The following is a 16,769-nucleotide window of genomic DNA, read 5'->3' as shown; positions in this document are numbered from 1 at the left end:
CCAATGTGTATGAGAGTTTTGTTTCCTCTCAACGTAACAATTTAGCAGTTTTTAAATGACTTCTTCCAGTTAATTTAGAGTTACTTTTGTATGTGTTATGTAACAGGAGCCCCTATGAGGATAAGGTTATCAAAGGGTTTTTAGTGTGCAGCTGAGCCTGCTGAGGCCAAGTGTCACTGTGCCACTACTCTGCTCATACACGAGTGAAAAGTCACAGCTTAGGTTCATTACAGGGTCAGCAGCCACATCAAGTCCACTGCAGAGTTTTAGTTTGCCTTAATTCAGCTGTCAGTACGTCCATGGCTGAAGATTACTGCAAACACGTAACACATGCAGTAAATGCTGGACTTTAAAATGAGTGAAAACCAAAAGCTTTCTATGTTGATGCTGCACAAAAAAACCCCATTTTATTGAATATAATCTTACAAGTGTTGTTTTGGTCATGGTTGCTCCAGAAAAAACAGCAGTTTACAATAAATAACAAAGCATACAAAAGAAATGCCAGTGAAGCAAACTCACTGTAGTTTAAAGCTTTTTTTTTTTTTTTTTTTTTTAAACATTTTTTTTACACTTTTCAATAGTTTTTTTTTTTTTAAACATGGGACAGATGGACTTGAGGAAGTTGGCTTGTGATAACTGATTCTACCCTGCTGGCTTAAAACCATAATTGTCTTCAGTGTCCTGCTGGTCCTATGGTGCCTGGAGCTACGCCAAAGCTTCTTATCCATTAATCTGTGTTAAAATGTAATCTTTTACCTTCAGGGTCTTTAAACCCTCCCACCTATGTAGCTGTCTAGATGAGATGATCGCTCACTTGACAGTGTTGACTATGTTCTGGACTGTATCCAGTTATGGTAGCTTAACAACATTTTTACATCAATGAATAAACCTGCTGACTCACAAAGCCTCCGTTTGTCCCCCAAGGAGCCTCATCCAGGACTGATTAGATTTACAGTACGATGCATTTAGCCACGTAATGTAGATGAGACCCAAGTGATTCTTGGCAGCAGTTGCAATGCTTTTACTCAAGTTTTCAAATGTAAAAACAAACATTTGCAGATTATGAATGCATTCTCCAAATTAGCATGTTATTGACTTAATTTTCTTTAATTAGCATCAGCGCAGATTGAATCAATAATGCTAATGAGAAGGTAAATTTTCAGAGATTTGGTCCTAAACCAGGATTAGACTTTGTTGTTAGGGTGACATTAATCTCTGTACCTTTTAAGACAATTAACAAGAAGTTATCCCAATAACTATTAACCTGCATAGAAGAGGCTAACCAATGTCTTGCACCTCTGACCACAACCCTGACAGTGTTGTATAATGAAACCATATGTAACATTAAAAACTGACAAGATTTCTAAATGAAAAGAGACATTTGCAGGTTGACTTGATATTTATAATCTATTAAAGCAATAAGATTTAGTTGGAAACGAGCTCATGGAGCAGTAAAACTGTTGATCAAAAGCTGCGTGAGTAATTAATGTTTAGTGAGCTGTTTGTCCCACACAATTACCAATTATGAATGTAACTCACTTTAAAACAGGGATGTTGAACTTTAGTCCCTGAGAGCTGGTATCCAGCAGGTTTTTGTTTCTTGTCAACCTATTTATTCATTTTGATTGGATGTGTTGGCGCATGGAGACAACAAAAACCTGCAGGATACTGGCCCTCGAAGCCTGGAGTTTGACTTTTGTGCTTTAAAGGATCCCAAATATAAGATTATTTCCAATAATAGGTGGTTTCATTTACTCACACTCCAGACTGTTTTGACATGTCCTGTGAATTTTTAATGTTTCCCAGCTACAACACACCTGAATAATTAGTCATTCAGTAGAAATTAACAAGCTTTTGGGCCCATTTATTTTAACCAGGTGTGTAAGAGCTGAGAAGCATCTAAAACCTGCAGGATAGTGGCTCTTGAAGACACAAGGGTCCCTACCCTGTTGTAGTCACACTTAACAATCACAAACTGACTTTTTTTCCCCATTTCTTACTCTTTTTTTTTTTTTTTTTTTCTTGCTTTAAGCGATATTTTAGTCCGAACAATTCAGCCATGTAATACCTACTATCTTTGAGTTGAGTTTCACCGTCCAAGATTAGCATAAGAACATAGTCTATACCACCAGGGGAGTCCAACTACTGGTGTCCTTTCGCTTCTAGATGTTTCCCTTCTCCAACACATCTGATTCAAATTAAATGGCTCTCTTCAACAGCTTGTTGTCACGTTCTGTCAAATCATGACTCGTTAATCTGATTCAGGTGTGCTGCAGCAGGAAACACCCAAAACCTGCAGGACTTGAAGACTGAGTTTGGACACCTGGTCTGCTATGTACAGAAGTTATTAATGTGTCTTGTGTAATCAGTTTCCCCTCATCTGTGCCTCCAAGGCCGGATTATCCAATGGGCATTATGTGTATGGGCCCAGTTGGGGCCCATTTGGAGACAAGTGGGGCCCACATAGGCCATACACCAGCAGTTTGGACATTAAATGTACATAAAAGCCAGATAGTTACACCACGGTGTTTAGTGTATTGCTACAGGTACTACTGGCTGAGAGATGTTAGAAATTTCATTTCACAGTGTATCATTCACGGTTTTCACAATGTTGCGCTGGGGGAGGGGGCCCGTGGGACACTCTGGCCCAGGGGCCTGTGCACTTTTAATCCGGCCCTGTGTGCCTCTATATCTTCTTGGTTTCCTCGTGTTTTGTATGGGTATTGTTAAAATTGGTTCAATTTGATGAGCAAGGAAAGAGATGGAAAGAGTTCAACCAGCACCTTACTAGGAGAAATTAACTACATTGCCAAAGAAGGAGATAAACCGTTGAGATCCATGCACTGGACTGGATTACTGACCCCAATGCACCCCTCCCAGCCACATCCCTGCACTTAAACTACGCTTAAGGATTGAACAAATACATTTGGTATTAGCTACATCGCAGTTTGCACCAAGATCTGCCCTTTTTTTTTTTTTTTACCAAATATTTAACTTATTTTAAACATTTAAGTGTTCATTTTGTTGATTTATAGATAGTTTTTTTTTTTTTCCAGTTTAAATGCTGAAAAAAAATCATCCTCGAAGTCAAATGTGCCTTTTAAGGTACCTTTGTGTCAGCTTCATGTTTGACTTCCCAAATCTGGATCCACGGCTGAGATGTGATGAAGCTTCTCTAGCAAACAACTGGCCAGTCAATAAATACATTTACAGAATAGTGTTAAAAAACTCTGCCTGTACAAAAATGTTCCAAATTAATTCAACCTTTCCGCTGTCTTTTTGTTTCATAGCTGCACACTTGTTTAATAATGGAAAAACTGAACTCAAGAGTTTGCAAGTTGAATTAATCATGACTTGTTCAAAAATATAAAGCTTCTTTTTCCTGTTTTTGTTTCAGCCCAAAAGTGCACTTCACCAGCTTTATCACTGCCGATAAATAGATTTTATATTTATTCTGAAATGCTGGAAATCACAATAAGAACAAAATGGATCTGAAGTGATCCAATCAAATATGAATCTCTCAAAGTGTTTGTGTGTTTTGTTTTAGGTGTCATGTTATGTTATGGGGTGCACAGGTTTACTTATTTGAACCTGGTGACCTAGAGGAGGAGTCCAGAGATCAGTGGTGTCAGTTGGATTTGCATTGTCAACATTTATGTAAGATGTTGTCAAATTGTTTAAAAAAAAAAAAAAAGCAAAGAGTGGAAATATTCCAGTCTTGGCTGAAGTGGTGCAACTGATAACAGACCAAGTTTTACATTTTAGAGCTTCCTATCACCATACGAAGACAGCCTGATTTTGCCTTCCGATCCTCACGTGTGAGACACGGTGCTGCCAGATTGTCTTGGCATGGGGTTGGATGGATTACGTGTGTGTGCAGTCACTCATTACAGAATAGATTACTACTCCTCTGGTCTGAGGAGCTGGGGAGTGACGGAGGAAACCACTGAAGCATTTAGGTGTACCACATACAAATGTCACTTAATGAATATGGATGTGATTTCTGAAGCTTGTTTTCTGCCGAATGACATACTCTTGCTCTGGTGTTCATTGTTTCCCTCACCCACAGATACAGTGACTGGGCACACGCAGATGCACGTGAACACAATGAGCTTTGTGTTGCAGGATCATTGAGGTAGTAAACTAAGATTATATTTGCATATGCGAGAATAAAGTAACAACCAGTCAGTGATTAGAAGTTTAATCAAGTTTAATAGTTTAAAAGACATGTGAGAAAAACTGTAAGCAAACAGCATAAACCATCATTAACAACCACAATTTATTTACATCTAAAAACCTTTGGTTTGTTTAAAAGGAACAATAACTTTTTTTTGTTAACCCTTTATGGTACCAGTGACTATTTTTGATCACTTTGTTTTCTTTCATTTTCAGGATTAAACTTTTTTTGTTGTTAATGTAACAACAGAATGGAGGTCTTGGTGCATACCAGAAAGACAATTTTAGGTTAAAATTTCAAGGTATTTCACTGAGTGCCCTATGAACGGTTAAGTATGCAGGGTGACTCCTCCGTAATCTTTGTTTTGGTCATGGATTGTCTCAATCTGCAAATGCTCTGCTTTCATGACCAACATGTCCTGTGTGTTGGTAGACACATTTTAAAGCCTGAAAATATCCACCGACTTTGAAAAGCTGTAAGAAACTGCAGCTGGGAACAGTTCTTGACTTACAATACCAGTCAAAATTTTAGGACCAACTCTTCTTTTGCAACAAAACTAGAGGGTAAGTGTGTAACATGATAAAAGAAAGTGAAATAGTAGGAGTTATTGTTGTAAGCTGGGTGGTACCTTGTTTTGTCAGGTCAATTAGATAGATATTCATGCATAGGCTTCTTATAACACTTAATCCAATTCAGGTTGACTGTGAAACTGGAGCCTATCCCAGGTGAGAGGCAGGATGCAGCCTGGACAGGTTGCCTGTCAATTGCATGATTACATAGATAATAAATCATTATTATCCACCCTTTTTGAAAAGAAAAAAAACCCCCAACAATATTCACATTATTTGTTGTAATCAACTCTCCAAATAACATCTTATGTTGGAAAAATGGCTAAACTCTGACTGTAACATTAAAACTATGATATTTACCATAATTTAATTGATGTCATGTTTAATTATCCAGTAATTACATTGCTCCACTAAGGACATGGCTATAGAGTTCTCAGCTGTAGTTATGATCCTGTGCAGTACAGACTCACCTTGTCTAGACATGTTATTGATTAAACGGTTAGTAGATTCATCAACAGTTGTGAGATTAACAGATAATGAAAAAAAACCTGGTTGTTTAGTTATGCACGACCCTCCTGCACGGTCAGTGTGTGAATGATTGAGCAATACGGAGAATCCTCTTGAGTAAATTGCTCTAAATTTTCACGGCCGTCACTAATTCTGTTTGCACACACAGAGATTGCATCATGTTCTGGTTCTTCACATCCTCCCCCTGTGTAAGCTCAGTATCCTTGCATACCCTCTGCATAGCAGTGCCTCTTACATCTTCATCTGAATGGAAGAGTGTGTGTAAGCAGCAAAGATCCCCCTTGCAGATACAGAAGACTTCAGGTGTGCACGCAAGATGAGCAAAAACACACACAGAGCAGAAAAATCATTGTGTTATAAAAGAGTGCAAAGTGTTTGTTTTTTTTTTTGTTTTTTTTTTTTGTGGCGTAAGAGCTATAAGAGATGAAGAGTAGGGGAGAGGAGGAGGAGGAGGAGGGGTGATAAACATGGTGATGGAGAGTGAGTGAGAGGAGCGAGAGGGGGGGAGGAGCAGAGAGATGATTCCTCTCTAATCCTCTAGACACACGCTCGGTCTGGCTGCCTACTGGCTCACAGAGGAAGAGGGAGACGGAGGCAGGTGAAGGCAAACAGACACCAAGAGGGGAAGGGGGAAAAAAAGCAAGATGAAGGGAAGAGAAGAAAGGAGAGCTGCCTCTTGTAAAACAAACTGAGAGAAGCACAGAGGCGGAGAGGTGAGAGCTGGAGAAACCTACAAGTCTCCCAGCGAATGGAGGGAAACGCAGGAGGAGGAGGAGGAGTATGATGCTTCGCTCCTGCTCTGCCTGAACCAAATCAGAAGTGAAAGGAGCAACAGGAAGGAACAGGAAAAAAAAGTCCTCGCATCAGAAGAGAAAAAGACACAGAAGAGGGGAAGAAATGAAGATAATGGAGGAGAAGAGGCTGAGCAGAGACACAGAGCTCTGGTTGCTCCAGCTCACATGAGTGCGTGGACCCGAGCCCAGCCACACTTACTACAGGATGCTGTCAAAGAACAAGTGTAAAGCAGGTGATGGATGTCTGTTGGCACAAACTGCGGCTGCTCCTCGAAACTCAGCAGAAGTAGACGAGAGCTTGTGTGTTTCTTAGATCAGGTGTGTGTGAGAACATACGACAGAACAGCTGCTTAGGGTTTAAACGTGGGTCATGAGGAGCCAGAGGAGGTAAATGAGGAGTAAAGTGGCAAGGCACGCTCACGTGAGGAAGCGCATGGACAGAGAGGAACGCAGATACTGAAGACTGTGCAGTCCAGAGATCACCGTGAGCTTCTTCAGGGCTCCCCACTCTACCTCATCTCAACACAACAAGTGGATTTGAAGACTCAGAGTACAGGACCTGTACGGTATTTCTGCTTCTCCTCCTGACTGTGAAGCCCACTGTGGGGTCAGTCCTGATATTCTGTGCCCAGTGGATGCCTCTTAGCTCCAACCATGGGAGAATGGACCATCCTAGAGCGCCTCCTGGAGGCTGCTGTGCAGCAGCACTCTACTATGATAGGAAGGTGAGTGTGGGGTGTGATTGTCTTTACCTATGTACATCCCTGCTGCAAATCTGTGCATTGCAGTAGTTAAAAGTGTTACATGCATGCAGAACATGAACCCTTCTCTGCTGCCACTCAGTGATTCCTTGTCCTGAATGGCTGACTGTGGACTGAGGGGGCTTTAGCTTCCTTAATCCCTCTGAGTGACATGATGGGAGGGTTATGCAGCTGTGAGGGACAGCATTAGTCTTCGTAGGGGCTTTGAATGTCAGGGGATCCAGAGCAGTGTGAAGACATCTCCCCAGAGACATCTACTATGACAACATTCACAGCTTTCTAAACCCCCCACCCAGTGCTGATGGTTTTGTTCTTCCTTAATCTTCCTCATGCTTTTACACCAAGGTGCTTCATAAGCCACCATGTTAAGTGTGCCTCATTTCACAGGCTACCACAATATCCATCCATTACTCCCATTTTTTACTCATGAAATCATTCTAGCAGTGTCAAAATGAAAAGAGTCGCAGCTATTTATGCTTTCTCTGACATGCAAGCGTTGTCTTGTATTTTAGTTTGTATAAGTCATGCTGATCAGGTGCAGGATTACCATGAACCTTAGCAGTCTTTTAATTATGTTATTACCCTAACTTGAAAAAAAAAAAAGGACTTTTCTTTGAACAGGATCGATCAGATCTCTAAGTGATTGTAATTTTGTGATTGTGCTTTGTGAAAATATTACATTTTTGACAGAATATGCTTTCTGCTAGGTTGAGTTTTGAACTTAAAGTGATTTTGAGCTTCTGAATGGAGTCTGTTCGCTACGTACAGCTGTTTCCTTTTGTGTTGTGATAAATGAGCGGTCAGCACTTGTTTCCACTCATTCATGACACGCTGGAAGTGTGCTGTTGCTCATCAACCTGGCTAGTCATACTTGGCTGCAGGGTTTCAGCGAGAGCGAGAAAGAGATGGAACAAGACGATTGCCAAGGACAAAATTATCAAAGGCGGATGATATCTGCAGACTTAGTTGAGGAAAAGTGAGAGAAGTTCAGTTTAAGAGTAAGAAGACAAGCAGAACGATGAATTTAAGTCTTGAAAGTATGAAGCTGATGACAGAAAGCGAGTGAATGCGAAGGCAGCAAGGAGAGGTTTCTCACAGACAAGTGAGCACATGCATGCATCAGTCTGCAGGGCGCTGGTAGAAAGCCAACACTTCTGTTTTGTCACAGGATGGTGCTGCATGTCATAACCCGTGCACAATCATTTTGTACAGATTGTGTCATGTAGAAGGTGTCAGATTGGATATGATCAAAAATAACCATCCAGCACAGACTTTCCTGCAGTTCTGCACAATTTCACAGATCAGAACCAGTAAAATTACAGTATGTTCAAACCTTGTGTTCAGCAGCATCCTCGAAAAGATTTCTTTTGCTAAAGGGCTGGTACTGTCCAACATGAGTCTGTGGTGTAAAAATGTAGAGTTTGGCTGATTTCAAGTCATGACCTGGCAATATGTGAGCATATAAACATGTATACATTATGGCACATGCTGCTTTTTTTTGTGTTCTTGGACTGAGTAAAAACAAGACAGCGACTGATGTCACCCTCAGAAGTGAGTTCATCACCATGTGACACACAATGAAACAAGAAAGACTCATTTTTAACCATTTGAATATTGGTATAAAAATAGACTTTTTACATGCAGTCCATGTTAGACTGTTCTGTCTGATCACCTGGTTTTCAGAACATAAATAATCAATGAAAATATTGGATTAGTTCCTTGTATTTAAGATGTTCTGACTGGACTGTCATTGTGTTTGTAAAGTTTGACCTTTAACCATCTCTATGGTTTTTCTTTCCATGTTATAAAACAAAGTTTGACAGGATCACTGTAAGGTCTTTGCAGACATTCATGCTTTGCAGAGGATACTTTGGTAATCTAAGTGCCACCATGAGCTTAAAATCTGTGGTTTTAAATTAAATATATCAAAAACTTTTGGATGGATTGCTCCTAAAATTGCAAGGACATTCACATTTTTTCAAGAGACAGACTGTGATAAACTTTGACAGGCTCTTAGCCTCCCATTTAAATGGTCCACAGCTTTATGTTGGAACATGAATGACCCTTCAGTCGCGGCGCCATCGGTGTGCTGATGTGGGGCATTGATTTACTGTTGGATCGACCTCATGATATATGTAAAGGCTCCGCTTTCCTTCAGTGACTCTTACTAACTTAATTGAACGTATTATTCTTCTGGTTTCCATGGCAAAGAAGCAGTCAGCTGTTTATTTTTTAAGCTTTAGCGCTGAGTAACAATCTGGACATTTCCACAGTAACACACCTTCTCACCATCTGGCTTTCCTACAGCCATAAACCCTCTGATCTGGGCCAATTCTGCTGACATGAGTTTTCATAAATGCACACTAACTCTCCCTCAGTCCCCAAACCCACTGGTCTCGCCGCTTTCAGGCATGTCATTGGTTGACGAAGGTGCCGTCCTACGTTAGGAGGCCTGGACAGGTTGTTGTGTGCTCTCCTGAGCCCACCACAGCAACAGCCCGCATGTCTGAGACATTTGTCATACATGAGTCACAAGCACATTAGGGAGAATGTAACACTCGTTTGTGTAAGATTACAGAGGGCTTTAGAGATTCCCTTCTTCGGTCAGAGTTTCTGTGTGTGTGTGTGTGTGTGTGTGTGTGTGTGTGTGTGTGTGTGCATGTGCAGACACACTCAGACTGTGTATAAAACATGATCTCTGGTGTACTTTGTGGGCATATCACATGGGCACGGATAGATGGCAGTCCTGTCTGCCTCTGTGTGAGTGTGTGTATTTGTGTATTAACCTGCCAGCAGTGATATATTCCTGCTATTATAAGCAGTGGGCAAGGTAATGGACTGTCTGATGTGCTGTGGCACTGCTGAACCCGCCTGTGAGGAAAAAACTATGACAAAGAACTCTCCATCTAACTACCATCAACACATCAGTCTTGCTGCCTCTGTGGGCTCACTCCCACAGGGCCCAGCCTCATTTTTGAGCTTTCATTGGTCAGATCAGAGCTGCTAGAAATGCAAATTTATCCTCCTACTCCCTCATATTGATCTCCAATAATGGAGTAGAAAGTAGAGCGTGATAGAAGACAGGGCACTTAATGAAACAATCTTTACACCTGTCTGTTTTCAATACAAATGGACTCATCGGTCATAGTGACTTAAATGCTAAGCGAGTGATTAAAGCTGTAAGTACCTCATTGACTTTTTTTCCTGCCATCTGAAATAAACCTTGATGGTTTTAGCAGCTCAAATATTTATTCTCACGACAGCTTTCTAAGAGAGAGGGCCGGTGGTTAAACACTAAGCACATTAGATAAATGTTGTAGAGGCTCTTTACAATCAATGTCACTGCTGAGTAGAGGCTGTCATTAACTGGATCATTATAAGCCCCCACAAGGCAGCTTTTCTAACAAAATGCTTATAAATAATAACTGCACGCCACTCTTAGTTTTAACGTCATGACAGGAATCATGTTTGAGTTGTTCTTGTAAACAAGCAAAGCTAAACTTGCCTGCAAAGCAGAGCAGAAATGTCACATGTAGTTTGTTTCTTGCTTCTTGTTTCTTATTAATCACGTCCTGTGAGAAAGCCACGACAAGGTTTTCTGCCTGTTGTGACACTGCTTATTTTTGACAGATCATTTAGTTCCTGGTGGATTTCACCAGCAAACACATCATTTATTCACTCTGTGGCAAAAGAACAGACACGAATGCTTAATTCAAATCAGCAACATTAAAGCTGCAAATACACAGTTTGTTTAAGTCGTGTCAAGAGCATGATGTCATATAATCCTTCAGTACTTTGTCTAAAAACAGAAGGACGCAGGTTGAAAACTTTTCTGTCAGACATTTTTATCTTTTCCTTCGTTGCTTTTCCTGCTTTTTGAAGATTTGCCTCATATATTGCATCACACTCGCAAAAATGTCTGATGCAAGCCTGTCCAATGACTCTGTCACTTGGGGGTTTTAGATGGTGTTACATGATCTGACAAGCATTCTGTTTGATGCGTATTGAAGCCTCAAAACAGCTCAGAGGCGCCTAGTGTGCATTTAAAATAGTCACTGCAGCTTTAGCTCATTTGGAGCAGTTAATAAAGTTCCTAAAATAGAACAAATATGCTCTATTTTTGCACAGCGGGATGCATGCACCAAGCCAAAAACAATATTTAACAGTTAGCCTGGTTTACACGTGGCTCACAGGTTACAGCTCTGTCATCACATGACCTTTAAAATCCCCACAGAACGCTCACAACTTCTCATGGATTTGGTAGTGGATGTTGTTTGTGCAGACTTGAGCAACCTAGCAAATGTTAGCCACATTGCTGATGAGACGAAAGAGGCTGCCGTGTCGCCTTGCCTGTGACAGATTCTCCAGAGAGATTGTTAAAAAGACACTCATGCAGGGCTAAGTGAGACCTCCAAGGTCTATTCCCTCCCCGTCTCTCCTCGCACACGTCCTCCATCCATATGTAATGACCCTTGAGACATTGCCAGCTGTAAAGTCGGTGCCCTCTCAGCTCTGCCATAAGAAAGTAGTTATTAAGATGACCTCACATGTTCCATTGGGAGATTATGAACCGCTGATGGGAGGTATGAGCACATCCTGACTGCTCCATCTCAGACTCAGGAAACTAATATGTGGCACCCACCTGCTGACAAAACTTGAATTATGTACCACACCTGGAAAAATATGTGTAATATTAAAGATAAGTGGATTATTTAGGATGTCTCACAAGTCAGTATTCATAGTGGGGATGATCCACTAAAGCTGTGATAGAAGAGATGAAAAAGATCCAGGAAATGAGCCCTGGGAGCAGGAAAGAGCTGCTCTGTAGCCTTTCATAACCGGAGTATTACAGCAAGACTCCACGGAGACTGCTGGAGAATCAAAGTTGTAGATGGGAGAGAAAAAGAAAGCAAATGCACATAATTATGCAGCTGGATAATTTTATCTTTCAAAGAACACATTATACGTACTTCCTCTCCATCAGTCCTGTGTATCTCAGAGCTTATTTGCCCTCTCTTCATCCTCAAACTTCACATAAGCTATGGTCAGAGTTTATGCTGATGGATTAAAGCTGTTTAAGTACAGGGGGTTTGTCAGATGTCACATTAGCAGATAAACTGTCATCCTTTGCTGACCTGTCGTACCATGTCTTCTTGCATCAATCAAAATACAAATTAGAGACTCACAGGTTGGCTGAAAAAACTTCAGTGAGGATGCAGGTGAGCGGGGAGTTGAATAGGGAAAGAAAGTGAGATTAAAGCAAGCAAAGGGGTCATAGTTCAGGCAGGTTTTACCTTACAGGCCCTTGGGGAGAAGCTGTATCTGTGGCAGGGTGACTCAGCAAGGCTTATTGGTTTAGTGTTAGCACCTTGCTGCAGGACAGAGTAGGTCACTGTTAGAATGATACTGGGAGTTGAGTTTAACCTGAACCTTACCTCAGACACAAACACAGGAGAACATCCCTGCACAAAAAAAGCCACCAAAGACACTGATCCATGAAGTCAGCCTAAGTTATAAAGTATCCTCTATTTTATAGCAGTCACACATTAACTGACATACCCAAGAGTGATTCCTGTAAAAGGAGAAGAAAATGGTTTAAATAACTGGGAGGCTTGGATTTTACATTAATGGTACTGGAAGGGCTCATTAGTTTGTAGCTTTTTTAGACTGCTAGACTTTGCAGCCTTCCAGGCAGCCAATACTTTCATTTCACTTGAGAACTGTGAAGTGAGAATCCTCTTGCAAAAAGCGAACTCTTGCTTGTGATAGTGAGTCCATCAGAGCGATCAGATGCTGGGCTTTCTCCTTGTCATCTAATGCAGTAGAGAGCAGAATTGGGAGGATGTCCTTTCAGCCTTTTGGTTAGATTTTTACATCAAAGCAGCTAAAATCACTCACCAGGCTGCAATGCACCTCGTCAGAAAAGCAATCATCAAAAACAGAAAGAAGTTCTTTATTACCACACATGACGTGCTGAATTTTTGATCTCACATTTTACATCTGTGCATGTTGATTTTTCATACTTACTGGCATGAGCTGCAAGCAAAGCCAGCAAGTGTGCCACTTTCTTTTATCGTGATGTTGAATTATTAAAAGGGCCAGATGATGAGCCTATTTCCTATTGGTAAAATATGGGTTTTGGGTCGTAGATCTACTCTCCAGTCATTCTAAAACACATCCAAATTCCTGCTTGTTATTCTCATTAGGCTCCGGTAAATAATAATTTTCTCCCATGAAAGAACAGATAACCTAGCCAGGATTAGTCTGAGGCAACAGGGCATGAGTAAGTCATAGAAATGGCAAGGCTGCATTTAAGCAATGTGGCAACCACATGTACACATCTGTCTAGCCCCCCCATTTATAATTATATAACACAGTTTTAGCTTAGACATCCCATATTACAAATATATTTTGAAAAAATATTCAAAGTTTCCCTTTTTTAACACTCTGTTGTGATGGATATTTAAAATTAGACGATAAAAAGCAGCATTTTCTAATCAACACTAATGTGCCATAAAATATAGTAACAAATTAGTTAAATAGTCTCATTTGTATAAGAAATTCCTTTGGAAGCCATTATATCTTCAAATCTGTGGAATATTTTTGGCTCTGTGTTTAGGGTACCCTCCTATTTGCAGGTGAGCTAAAGTCTAACTCAGAGGCAGCTTGATGAGAGGCAGGGTGCACCCTGGATAAGTCACCAGTCTGTTACAGGGCCAGCCTGCGAGAGACAAACAACCACTCATGCTCACACTCAGTCCAGGGTAGAATTTAGAAACACTAATTGACCTGTACTGGTACCAGCACATGTGGGTACCAGTACAGGTCAAATAGTACAGAACCCATGCATGCATGGGAGAACAAACTCCACATAGCAAAGCCCCAACTCGGGATCGAACCAGGAACATTTTCATAAACCACCTCATCACCTTTTCAATCCTGGAAGACTGAATCAGTTTGGATTGGAAGTAGTCTTTACAGATATTTCAAAGCCATTCAGGAACCCATAATTCCCTTGATTGTTAATTTTCATCAGAGGATTAAAAAGGATTTTTTCATTATTTAGTTTAACCTCCATACCATGATGCCACCATCCCCATGCTTCAATGTAGGATTGATATCAGCCTGATGATGAGCTGTTTAAACTGAGCTACAATGTTTGAAACTTTGTCCAAAAGTTCAACAGCATGCTGATCAGAATCTTTGTCCTCATCCTATGAAGGTGGTTTGGTTAATAGGATGCAGGTTGTCGCTGTCATCACCCTTTAACTGAGAGCTTTCCATCTAGCTATGCTACTGTGTAAAAATACTGTGCTCCTCATTTAGAGCTAATGCACTTTAGTTCATGATCATCTTTTAAATATTTCAATATTAGTTAATAAGAACAAAGATTCTCAGAGATTATTCATCTTTAAGACGATAAATGCACACAATGCTGACAAAACACAGCAAGGCATCAATTTAATGATAAAGACTCTGTTCACTGGCATAAAAATGGAAGAGAAAGGAATAAACCGAGGTACAAAGAAATGTGAGGTCAGAAATAAAAAACAAATAGCCATCTTTGATCTTTATTTGGCACAAAGCAAAGCTGCAGCTTTTAAAGTTTTCTCAGTTGGGTCTATTTGTGTGCGCTTGTGGCTGCGAGCTTTATTTAGACAATCTGCTTTTATTACACATGACTTACAGCATATCTGTGCAGGCATCATAAAGACGGCACTCTCGTGTCGTTTGACTGCTCATCGCGTTGGCTTGCTGGTGTTTGGATGAAACTACTCCTTGACACGACATCATGTTTCCCCTTTTTTGTTTTTAATTATCTTGCCTTCACAGCTTATCTCCCTCCATCTTTCTCTTTGAAGATAAAAAAAAGGGTGCTCCTCTGTCACTGATTTATTCTTCATTCCCCCACCAACCTCAACTCCCATCCCTCCATCTTAATACCCAACTGATGTCTCTAATGAACAAGGTGAGAGTGTAAGAGTCACTTAGTCTCGTCGGAGGCAGTATCAGCTCCTGTAGTGTGATTGACTCACCATGAATAACAAATGAGGAGTGCACACCAGGGGCACACTACCTCCACCAACTCCAAATTACCGTACAGAACCATCTGATTCACTGCCTTCTCACACACGAGCGCGCTCTTATGACCAGATGGTCATCCAAATATACAAACATGTGCGTAAGCGAACTTGCAGCATGGTTACTATATTTACACACATCTCAGGGGCAAGAACATACACATAGACAAGCTTTCTCACACACACACACACACACACACACACACACGCATGCATGCACGTTGCCAAAACTGTCACAGTGGCCATGTTTTTAGCAAATCATATGAACAACCAGAAAAAAAGTGTGACGACGCAATCACACCTCACCAAACACACTCCGCTCACACTTGATCCCTTTTGCAGTTTCTTCAATTAAGCTGGGAAGCCAAGCTGCAGGAAAAGCACTTAACTCTCGGCAATATGCTGCATTCACACCACTCTCACAGCCAATTATAACAACAAGGGACTTGGTAGACAGCGCTGTTGTGTGAAAAGGATATATTTAGATTTCACAACCTGTAAAAAGACAGACTTACTGGCTGCTTTTCACTCTGGAAAGCTATATCTCCCAGTAGGCATCTACTGTGTGATATTTTTAAGAATGTGAGGGTTCATTCAGTTCATGTTAGATAGCAGAGACGGCAAAGGTAGAATTTTCTTACAAAACCTCTCGTGACTCGAGTACTGACAGTAAATACTGTAGGATACTATAAGTCTGGAAGTCAAGTGTTACCAACTGTCTGCTCTCTGTTAATCTGATTTGTTGAAGCTGGCATGTGATAGAAAGTGAAAGACAGATGGCTCATCCAATCACCTGCCAAATGTTTTTTTAAGCATCTGCCCTTTCCAAAATTGGTCTCGCCAAAAACTCCCCAGATGGTTCCGTGTATACTGGCATCTGGCTGGTCAGGTTAATGTTTGGGCTGCCTAAAACAACTCAGATAGGTTGGCACAAGCGGCATCAGAACATCCGCTGAATAGCAGTTAAAGAGCTTTCTGTCACGACGCACGATTTTCCCTCCGCAGATGCAGATTTCTCATGGAAATGCAGATGTTCTGTTCTGAGTCTGGAGCTTAAGTTGAAGATGTATTTTCAGGTTTTATTTACACTGGGTGAAAAAACACCTGATTTGGACATTTCCAAGGGAGCTACAGTGATAATTCACCACTAATGTATTAAAAATGGGTAATAGAGTATTTTCTGTCGACTGAGTGTTTTTGGGATGTTCCCTGCTTGGCATGTGTGCCATGGAGGCTCCCTGCATGTGCCAGAGCAGCTGATTGGGTTTGGAGCTTGGCACGGGACAGCCGGGATGGGTGGGGGAGTTGGCATGAATGTGATAACCCAAGCTTGGGATTGTCCAAAAACCCACTGATTTAATCCGGATTACTGCCATCATTTCTGTCTTTTCCTGCGAGATCTCTCTCTTTCTGTATTTCCTTCCACTGACCCCCCCATCCCACCATTCTCGCTCCCCATTCCTCTCTTCCTCCTTCTCTGCCCATGCATTCACTCGCTTTCCATCACTTGCTATTCTTTCTCCTCCTGCTTATGCCTCACCCCTCAGTCAATCAGATGATACAATCTATCCCAAAAGCCATTGCTCCTACAAGCTGGGCTGTTGCCATGGTGATCTCCTATGTTACTTTTAAAATTATAATTAATTTCCTTTTCATTCTTTATACTTATACATGCCAAAATATCACTCAGAATAAATGTTATAAAGTCTATTTTTAATACCACGGTTTCTTTCTTAACTCCTTGAATACTTAATATGTTGCCAAGGTAACTGCCTTCAGTTACCCGACGTTATCGTCATGGAGATCCTAGAGCACAGTGCACTTATGCCCTCACAGGCAAGTGCACTATACTGGATTTG

At 41.0% G+C, this 16,769-nt stretch overlaps 1 protein-coding gene across 1 annotated transcript in view; it reads left to right on the top strand.

Moving 5' to 3' along the window:
• Nucleotides 1-6,722: 6,722 nt before the first annotated feature.
• Nucleotides 6,723-16,769, top strand: part of gjd1b (gap junction protein delta 1b) — a gene marked incomplete at both ends in the record, with an annotated part of 19,798 nt that continues 9,751 nt past the window's right edge. The window contains one exon of the mRNA XM_079246265.1: nucleotides 6,723-6,793. Within this exon, the coding sequence (XP_079102391.1) occupies nucleotides 6,723-6,793 (71 nt within the window). The remainder of the gene's footprint in view (nucleotides 6,794-16,769) is intronic.

Source organism: Telmatherina bonti, assembly GCF_933228915.1.
Source record: "Telmatherina bonti genome assembly, chromosome: 9".
Taxonomy (NCBI): domain Eukaryota; kingdom Metazoa; phylum Chordata; class Actinopteri; order Atheriniformes; family Telmatherinidae; genus Telmatherina; species Telmatherina bonti.
This window is presented reverse-complemented; position numbering and strand designations above follow the sequence as displayed.